The sequence below is a fragment of the Mesoplodon bidens genome (genome assembly GCF_964165515.1).
Source record: "Mesoplodon bidens genome assembly, chromosome: 18".
NCBI lineage: Eukaryota > Metazoa > Chordata > Mammalia > Artiodactyla > Ziphiidae > Mesoplodon > Mesoplodon bidens.
This window is the reverse complement of record NC_138175.1, coordinates 29,963,416-29,973,783: the sequence shown is the minus strand read 5'-3', so window position 1 is coordinate 29,973,783 and position 10,368 is coordinate 29,963,416. Positions and strand designations below refer to the sequence as shown.

Here is a 10,368-nt window from a genome sequence, read left to right as displayed (position 1 = left end):
AAAATTTTTTTTATTGTGGTAAAAGTCACATAATATAAAACATACTGTTTTAACCATATTTAACTATACAGTTCAGTGGCATATTGCTGTGCAACTCTCACCGTCATCCATCTACTGCATTTTTCACCTTCCTAAACTGAAACTGTCCCCGTCAAACACTAACTCCCCATTCCCCCTCCCCATCCCCCCAACCCCCTAGCACCTGGCATCTACAAATGTACTTTCGTACTCCATGAATTTGACTATTCAAGGTACCTTGTATAAGTGGAACCAAACAGTATTTGCCTGCACCTACTGTATATTGGAATGCATTTTTAAGGTTAACTTAATATATGTCCTACAAACAGATTGTACCTTCTTTTTTTTTCCTCTGTGCTAAACAATAGGTTCTCATTAGTTATCTATTTTATACATAGTAGGATATATATGCCAATCCCAATTTCCCAATTTATCCCACCCCCTTTTCACCCTTGGTGTCCTTTGTTCTCTATGTCTGTGTCTCTATTTCTGCTTTGCAAATAGGTTCATCTGTATTATTTTTCTAGATTGCACATATATGTGTTAATGTATGATATTTGTTTTTCTCTTTCTGACTTACTTCACTCTGTATGACAGTCTCTAGGTCCATCCACATCTCTGCAAATAGCACAATTTCATTCCTTTTTATGGCTGAGTAATGTTCCATTGTATATATGTACCTCATCTTCTTTATCCATTCATCTATTGACAGGCATTCCATGAACTGGCTATTGTAAATAGTGCTGCAGTGAACCTTGGGGTGCATGTATCTTTTCAAATTATGGTTTTCTCTGAGTATATGCCCAGGAGTGGGATTGATGGGTCATATGGTAATTCTATTTTAGTTTTTTAAGGAACCTCCATAGTGTTCTCCATAGTGGCTGTATTAATTTACATTCCCACCAACAGTGTAAGAGGGTTCCTTTTTCTCCACACCCTCTCCATCATTTATTGTTTGTAGATGTTTTGATGATGCCCATTCTGACGGGTGTGAGGTGGTACCTCACTGTAGTTTTGATTTGCATTTCTCTAATAATTAGTGATGTTGAGCATCTTTTCATGTGCCTCTTGGCCATCTGTATGTCTTCTTTGGAGAAATGTCTATTTAGGTCTTCCGCCCTTTTTCTGATTGGGTCGTTTGTTTTTTTGGTATTGAGCTTCATGAGCTGTTGTTATATTTTGGAGATTAATCCCTTGTCAGTTGCTTCATTTGCAAATATTTTCTCCTATTCTGAGAGTTGTCTTTTCGTCTTGTTTATGGTTTCCTTTGCTGTGCAAAAGCTTTTAAGTTTAATTAGGTCCCATTTGTTTATTTTTGTTTTTATTTCATTACTCTAGGAGATGGGTCAAAAAAGATCTTGCTGCAATTTATGTCAGTCCGGAATTGCCTGGTCAGAACCAGTGAGGTCATTGGCCTGATAGACCCCTGCCACCCCTTAATGTAAGGTGACCATGCCACAAAAAATCCACTCTTATTTAGTAACTTCCTTGTCCCACCTCCTTCTGCCTATAAGAGTCTTTCATTTTGTATAGCTCTCTGAGCATCTTTCTTTCTGCTATATGGGATACTGCCCGATTCATGAATTATTGAATAGAGCCAATAAGATCTTTAAATTTTACTCAGTTGAATTTTTACCTTTTTAACACCTTTAATTGATGACAATTTATAAACTTCCATTTATGGAAATGGGTAAAATTTTCTTTTTGAACAATTGCATTAAAACAAAAAGAATTAATTCATTTAAGAAAACTGCTCATAGGAACTTCCCTGGTGGCTCAGTGGTTAAGAATTCGCCTGCCAATGCAGGGGACATGGCTTCGAGCCCTGGTCCGGGAAGATCCCATATGCTGCGGAGCAACTGAGCCCATGCGCCACAACTACTGAACCTGCACTCTAGAGCTCATGAGCCACAACTACTGAGCCCATGGGCCACAACTACTGAGCCCATGAGCCACAACTACTGAACCCGTGTGCCACAATTACTGAAGCCCGCATGCCTAGAGCCCGTGCTCCGCAACAAGAGAAGCCACTGCAATGAGGAGCCCGCACACCGCAATGAAGAGTAGCCCCCGCTCATCACAACTAGAGAAAGCCTGCGTGCAGCAACAAAGACCCAACACAGCCAAAAATAAATAAATTAAAAAAAAAAAAGAAAACTGCTCATAATAGTACAGACAGTATGCTGATATGGCTAAAAATGTGATGTTAGCATGAGAGTAACAGATTCCAGAAACACTGTATATGTCTAGGCTGCATTGAAAAATTTCATAGAATGCCGGGTTCATAGAATGTTGATCCAAGGTGGATGGCGCATGAGGGATCCCCTCAGCCATCACCACCCCTGCCTCTCACCACTCCCTTTCCAAAAAGGACGTCCGAAGTCACCCTGTGGGTTTCCAGACCTCTGGTCCCCCAGTGCAGTGTTCTCCACCACAAAGACTCTGCCTGATTAATCCCATGATTAATGGACAGAGTCCAGCTGAATGGTCCTGGGCTCAGACTTGTCCAGTGCTTGTTCTAGTATGTGCTCGCCATGTATCTGCTGAGTGAATTGATGGAGACGGCAGGGGTCTGATTTGGAGCTTAGAGGTGTCTTCTTTCCCAAGACCTGCCCAGCTCCTTAGGCATTAAGGCCAGTATAGGATTTTCCTCTTCATACTAGTTCCATATGGCAGTTTCCCAAGTTAAAAGCTGTAATCTCTATCAAATGCCACTGAAACCAGAGCTGTATCACTTACAGCTGGTGCGACCCAGGGATGGGGCACAGGTTAAGCAAATTGAGGTCTGGCTTGATGCCTCACCCATTTCTGCAGAGTCATCATGAGCCAGGAGTGGGCATGCAGGCTGCAGACACTTCAAGGTCTGGGCGTAGCTGCGCGTGTTTGCGGAACTGTGGGTGTCACAAGAGGGCATGTGATGGAACAGTGGGCCTGGGAGAATAATTCATCCTTAGCTTTTATATTTTGCTAAGACAGCATCCTGCAGTCTTCATAGTCTAAGAGCCAGGTGTGTCTCAAGTTGCAAAGGCCAGCTGGCCAGGGCAAAAGGCAGGATGTTTTTGCCTTAACAGCTGTGTGTGTGTGTGTGGGTGGGTGGGTGCACACACATGTGTGTGAGTGTATGAGTGCAAAGTGATTAGAAACAGCTTTGTTTTCTGCTTGGGAAGACAGCCTGGGTTGTTCATTGTGGACAGAGATAGGGGTGTTCTTTATTAGGGTGTTCTTTAGGACCCATGTTTCTTTCCTGGTAAAAGGGAGGAGCCCAGCCCAGGTCAGTCTTTGTAGAAGCAGTCACCTCTGGGGCCTGACTCTACTGCTGTCCCAAACTCAGCCCTCACCAGCCTGCCACAGTGGCTAGAATGGGTGCAAATGAGCATCACTCTTAGAATGTGGGTCTCCAAAAGCTCCATTTCAGCTACAACCTATGACGTTGGCCAAGAACCCGTGAGCTTTTCTAAGATTGTCATGTGCTTTATGGTTGCCCAATTCTTCCTAATGTTAATATTGGTCTGGCCTGGACAAGGTCAGTTTTGACAGATGACAGTTGGAAAACAGTGCAAGCATGGAGAAGGCACAGCTGCCTCTTCAGTCTGCTGCCCTAGAGACAACCCCTTCACATCTGCTCCCTCTCCATGGACAAGAACAAATTTCACATCTCACAACTCCGGTTAACACAATGTTTAGAGTAAGGTCTATAACACTGTGCAGCTTTTGTTCAAGTCTCAGCTCTTCCTCTTACTTGCTTTGTGACTGTGGGCCATTTCCTTGTCCTCACTGGGCACTGGGAGATCACAGTATCAATTCACAGGTTTATTTTGAGAACTAAGTGAGATCCTACATACAAAGCCCTCAGCACGGTCATTCCCACACTGTGAGTGCTCCGTAAATATTTGTCAAATGAATGTCTGAGTGAATACAAGTGGAAAATACTAATAAAAACACTCGCAGTATTATAGCCAGGAAATGGCTGTTGCAACACAAATTAGAGGTATAACCTTCCAAAATTTTTCCTCCCCAAAGAAAGATATTTTTTATATTATAATGGGATATTGTACATGACTAGATTTTTTATTTTAATTTATTTTTAAAATTTTTTAAATAAATTTATTGATTTATTTATTTTTGGCTGCGTTGGGTCTTTGTTGCTGCACGTGGGCTTTCTCTAGTTGAGGTGAGTGGGGGCTACTCTTCGTTGAGGTGCGTGGGCTTCTCATTGCGGTGGCATCTCTTGTTGCGGAGCATGGGCTCTAGGCTCGCAGGCTTCAGTAGTTGTGGCGTGCAGGCTCAGTAGTTGTGGCACACAGGCCCAGTTGCTCTGCGGCATGTGGGATCTTCCCAGACCAGGGCTCGAACCCATGTCCCCTGCATTGGCAGGCGGACTCCCAACCACTGCGCCACCAGGGAAGCCCTAGATTTTTAAAAATATTTATTTATTGAAAGATTATCCACACACCATAAAATTTCACCTTTCTAAGGCATACACTTCAGTGGTTTTCGGTATATTCACAGAGTTGTGCAACCATCACCACTATGTAATCCCAGAACATTTTCATCACCTCAAAGAGAAGCCTCTATGCATTAGCAGCCACACATCATTCCCCTACCCCAGGCCTGCAGCAGCGACTAAACTACTTTCTGCCTCTATGGATTTGCTTAATCTGGACATTTCATACAAATAGAATCATACAATATATGTCCTTTCATGTCTGGCTTCTTTCATTAGCATAATATTTTCAAGGTTCATCCATGTTTAGCGTGTACCAGTACGTCATTTCTTTTTATGGCTGAATAATATTCCGTTGTATAGATAGATATTATTTTATTTGTCCATTCATCAGTTCCTGGATATTTGGGTTCTTTCCACTTCAGGCCATTGTGACTAATGCAGCTATTTGTGTACAAGTTTTTGTATAGATATATTTTCAGCTGTTGTGGGTATATACCTAGGAGTGGAACTGCTGGGAAAACTGGTAACTTTGTGTTTGATTTTTTTTAATTTTTAAATTTTTTTAGCCTCATCACATGGCATGCAGGATCCTCAGGGATCGAACCCGCGCCCCCTGCAGCGGAAGCATGGTGTCTTAATCGCTGGACTGCCAGGGAAGTCCCTGTGTTTGATTTTTGAGGAATTGCCAAACTGTTTCCTAAAGCAGTCATAACTATATTATAATCTGTTTTTTTCCCCTTCACAATAGATCATGACTGCCTTTCCTTGTCAATAAATAGAGGTGTGTATGACTTCCCTGGTGGCTCAGTGGTTAAGAATCCACCTGCCAATGCAGGGGACACGGATTCGAGCCCTGGTCAGAGAAGATCCCACATGCCACAGAGCAACTAAGCACATGTGCTACAACTACTGAGCCCGCGTGCCACAACTACTGAAGCCCCCACACCTAGAGCCCGTGCTCTGCAACAAGAGAAGCCACCCCCGTGAGAAGCTCGCGCACTGCAACAAAGAGCAGCCCCTGCTTGCCTCAACTAGAGAAAGCCCGCACGCAACAACAAAGACCTAATGCAGCCATAAATAAATAAATAAATAAATAAATAAATAAATAGAGGTGTGCATCACTAGTTTGAGTGAAAGCATAGTATTTCCTTAGCCAGCTGTACCAGAATGTATTTAGAGAATGTCCTATTGTTCAACATTTAATAATTCTGTAAAACAGGCTTTGAGCATTTTCCTTGTGTCCCTGGTGAGTAAGTGGCACTTTCACAGGTGTACTCAGAGCACTTTGTATCCCTCTACTTTGGTGCTTTCAGACTGCACTGCAATCTACCTATCACCTCTCCCTGCATCTGTCTTATTTATTACATGGTGAGTTCCTCCAGGAGATGGAACATGTCTTGAATTTATCTTTGTATCCATTGCACTTAGCATAGTGCCAAGTATTTGGTAAATGTTTGGAGAATGAATGAATGCGTAAAATAATGAATAAATGGAAGGAAATATGGAGGGATGGATGAATGAATAGAGCCAAAGACTATGGAGAGAGGGAGTCCCTTTATTGTAAGAACATTCTGTCCAAAGATCCCTGCCTGGAGAGGTAATGAGTTCCCTGACCCTGCAGGTGTGCAACAGGAGGCTGAGTCACTTAGCAGGAATACTGTGAAGTTAATTTAGGCATCAGAAGGGAGACTGAATGAGATTTAAGATGTTTCCAAAATAAGGGCATGGAACTCTATGAAATAGAAGCCCAGGGAAATGAAAAGATTTGCCCTTAATTCCCCAGCTGGGCAGCTGTGGGGCTGGGAGTTGCTCTGAAAGTTTTCGAGTTGTTCTGAGGACCCCAGACCACAGCCTCCCCTTGTCCAAAGGCCTCTGTGTGCTGGTGTCTACCTTGGGTAGCCCACAGCACACTAAGGTTAGAGTCCAGGAAGGGAAAAACACTTATGAAACAAATCGTTGAACCTGTAGGTGACTACCTGTAACTGGAGAGTAAAGTCTGGGCTCTTGATTTAAAAGAAGGTAAATTCTGGGTGGGCATGGCTTACAGCCCTAAACAGCAGCCCACAGGGAAGGGTGGGAGAGCTTTTCTGTTATTTCCAGATTAGGCTACTGAGCAACTGGGGCGGGAGCCTGTGCAGAGAGCTGGGGGCGGGGACTGGGGGCGGGGACTGGAACAGCCCCTCTGAGCAGGGCCGAGACCTGCGGGCACAGGAGCTGCTGTCCTTCCACGATGTGGCTCTTCGCTCTGGTCTTGTCCTCCCTCACCACTTTCACGGCTTGGGGTGAGTCCCCCTAAATTCAAATAGTGGGGGACCTTTGGAAATCCTTGTGTGGGACAAGGGGAAGGAGTGACAGGCGTGGTTCTGCAGCAGTGTGCGCTCTGTGGACTTGGACCCTCTAGCCCAGCCGGTTTCGCGCAGCAGGAGACACAGTGGACTATAAACACCCTAGACTCGGCTGCACGCCGCCACACCAGAGGAGGACAACCAGCTAACCTCCTGGTTGGACAACCAGCTAACCTCACCCTCCAGTTGAGGACTTCGGAGAGTTCCGTATCTTTTCCTCTTGATTAGTAATATGGACGTGGCCAAATCCTGGAGGTTAGCTTTACCAGAATATTAATACCGCCTCTGGAGGCAGAGTGTGTGGGTTTGCATCCCAGCTCAGCACCTACTAGCACTGTGAGCTTAGGCAAAGGACTTCCTTTTTCTGTGCCTCAGTTTCCCCCTCTGTAAAATGGGGATGAAAGCTGTATCTACATCATTAGGCTGTTGTCAGGTTGAAATGGGCTGTTGTTTCTGAGAGAGTGCCTGGAATGGAGAGAGTGCAAAAAAGGGATAAAGAAGTTGTTTTAAAAGACAGTGTTGGGCTTCCCTGGTGGCGCAGTGGTTGAGAGTCCGCCTGCTGATGCAGGGGACACGGGTTCGTGCCCCGGTCCGGGAAGATCCCACATGCCGCGGAGCAGCTGGGCCCGTGAGCTGAGGCCACTGAGCCTGCGCATCCGGAGCCTGTGCTCCGCAACGGGAGAGGCCACAACAGTGAGAGGCCCGCATACAGCAAAAAAATTAATTAATTAATTAATTAAATAAAGACAGTGTACTGGAACTTCCCTGGCGGTCCAGTGGTTAAAGACTCTGCACTTCTACTGCAGGGGGCGCAGGTTTGATTCCTGGTCGGGGAACTAAGATCCCGCATGCCTCGCAGGGCAGCCAGAAAAAAATGACAATTTGGGGTATTCTAAGGCCCACAGATCAGGAACCAACTGTCATTGAAAAGGTGGTTTATGAGTCAACTTCCCCACAGGAAGGAGTACAGAACTACCATGGTGGGCCTGGAGGTGAAGCCCTGGGTGGGTCATAAGACACAGGGAAGAAGGAGGAACTGGGGGTGAGGGGCTTTATCTTGGTTGCTGGGGGGAAGGTAGAGGTGAGGCAGGATAAGCAGGTTTGGGATTGGCAAAGTAGCCAATTTCAACAGGTTCTGGGGCTTAGGGACTGCACAGTTGTCAGGTACTTGGCGTGGAGTGATTAGGGCAGGATGATAGTGGCCAGATGTGGAGGGCCTGGTAAAGAAGGTAGTTGGGGTACAGGCTCTGGCACGCTTGAAGGGGAAGTTCATTCCTATCATTAGAGATGGGCGAACTCTGAGAGGGGCAATCCCTCCAGAATCAGCAAGGCCCCAGATGTCAAGGCATCAGAATACAGAACATAAAAGACCTGGTTAATACAAAGGTGCGGCAAGGGACCTCAGAATGCATCTGTGCCATTTTATAGATGGAGAAACTGAGACTCACAGAGGGAAATGTACATGCCCAAGGTCAACCGGAAAATCACGCTCTGAATTCTATCTCTAACTCCTGAGTCCAGAGCCAGTTCTCTGGCTGTCAGTGCACTGACAGCCCAGGCTCCACTGGGCTTTATCTTCTTCCTGGTGCTATGATACTGTGAGAGGCCTGGAACAAGAGCAGAGTAAGAACCAAATTAGGGGCAGATTATTCCCTTACTGCTGTTTACCCCCTGGCAGGGCCACGCCAGTTCCACCTTTAGAAAGTCCATACTGGGAACTTCCGTGGTGGCCCACTGGTTAATAATACACCTGCCAATGCAGGGGACACGGGTTCGAGCCCTGGTCCGGGAAGATCCCACATGCTGTGGAAACTAAGCCCGTGCGCCCCAACTGCTGAGCCTGCGCTCTAGAGCCCGCATGCCACAACTACTGAGCCCACACACTGCAACTACTGAAGCCACATGCCTTGAGCCCATGCTCTGCAACAAGAGAAGTCACCCAATGAGAAGCCCACGCACCGCAATGAAGAGTAGCCCCCACTTGCCACAACTAGAGAAAGCCCGCGCACAGAAACCAAGACCCAACACAGCCAAAAATAAATAAAATTAGAAAAAAAAAGAAAGTCCATACTGGCTGCCTCCATCTTCTCAGTTACTTATTCTGAAAAATGGGCATATTGATGTCTACCTAGCAAGGCTTTTGTGAAGATTAGTTTAAAGGAAATGGAATGCCCATGTAGCACATAGTAAGTGCTCAATATACAAACATTACATATAACACAAGTGGTAACTGCTGCCGTTACCAGGATTGCCTATACCTCTCAGCCAATCGCCCACTTTTTCACCCTTGCCATTTGGACATCTGTCCACTTCATCTCTCTTGAAGGTGATCATCGGATTTGTCTGTAAGACCAAATCTGGGTTATTCTCTTCTGTTCTGGCCACATACTTTGAGAGAGAGGTTGACCTTGTGTCTATATCTAAAAGGGAACAATTGGGAGGATGAGAGGCTGGAAATCGTTTCCTGTTAGGATGCTTAAACAAACTGAAGCTGTTGAGGACAGACAAGAGAAGACTTGAGGGATGGGTATGAACATGGGTCACTAAGGCTGCCTGTCACATGAAGGTGCAGGATGTCCCAGAGCAGGTAGGACCAGGACTGATGTGGCAGCTGCAGGGAGATGCATTTCAGCTCAGTGAGGAAGAACTGTCTGCTCCACGAGAAGGGACAGATGGAATCTGAGCCCCAGTGTCGCTCCCTCTGGATGACCGTGCTCAGAGCCAGCAGAAGGAGCCTCTTCAAGCTGATTGTGTCACTCTCTTTTACTCCAGGACGGTTCACTGCTGCTCATTTACCCACTAGATAAAGCCCGAATCACTGGCCTGGCGTTTGAGACCCTCCCAGACATGAACCTGTCTCATCCGGGATTATGTTCCTCCCCCATTACTCTTCCTGACCCAAATGGGCCAATCGCTCTTCCTCAAGCAGGTCTTGCACTTTGCTGTCACAGAGCCTCACCTCTGCACAGTCTCATCTCTGTTTATACCTTTAAGCACCCTCTTCCACCTCCCCTTGTCACTCCTTCCACTACTGCAAGTCCCAGCTCCAAGGTCACTGCCTCCATGAAGCCACCAGGCAGAAGGCCTCGCTCCCTCTTCTGTCTCCTATGGCACCTTACTTGGTACCTCTCTCAGGACATGGACCACTTTCTTCCCAGCAGTAGGGTCAGCTATGTATGTGGCTCATCCTCCACATAAGGCCAGATTTCTGAGAAGAGCAGCCTGCTCTTGTTCATCCTCTCATCCAGCGTACAGCTCGGCACCAGCGTCCAGTGATTGTTTCTACATGCTGCTAAGTGTGGAAACTGAATGCCTTCTTCATTCCCAGTGGCTCTTCGTTTTGCATTTATGTCTTATTGGATGCTGTTATACCTCCAATTCCAATTCGCTCCTTCAGAGAGCGCTGTGAGTTAAGAAGGACAGTTAGCTTCACTCTCTCTTACATAAGAAGAAACTGAGGCTTAGAGAGTTGAGGGGACATTCAAGATCACGTGGCAAAAGTAACAAAATTCACCCAGAATCCAGTTCACACCTTCACCACTGACATGTCCTCATTTC

At 46.0% G+C, this 10,368-nt stretch overlaps 1 protein-coding gene across 2 annotated transcripts in view; it reads left to right on the top strand.

Annotated features, from left to right (window-relative positions):
• The first annotated feature begins 6,654 nt into the window (after positions 1-6,654).
• LOC308605445 (liver carboxylesterase-like) overlaps positions 6,655-10,368 on the top strand; it is a 29,506-nt gene continuing 25,792 nt past the window's right edge. For both annotated transcript variants that reach the window (XM_081215481.1, XM_081215480.1), the window contains exon 1: positions 6,655-6,747. In XM_081215481.1, coding sequence (XP_081071607.1) covers positions 6,696-6,747 — 52 coding nt within the window. In that variant the 5' untranslated portion in view covers positions 6,655-6,695. The remainder of the gene's footprint in view (positions 6,748-10,368) is intronic.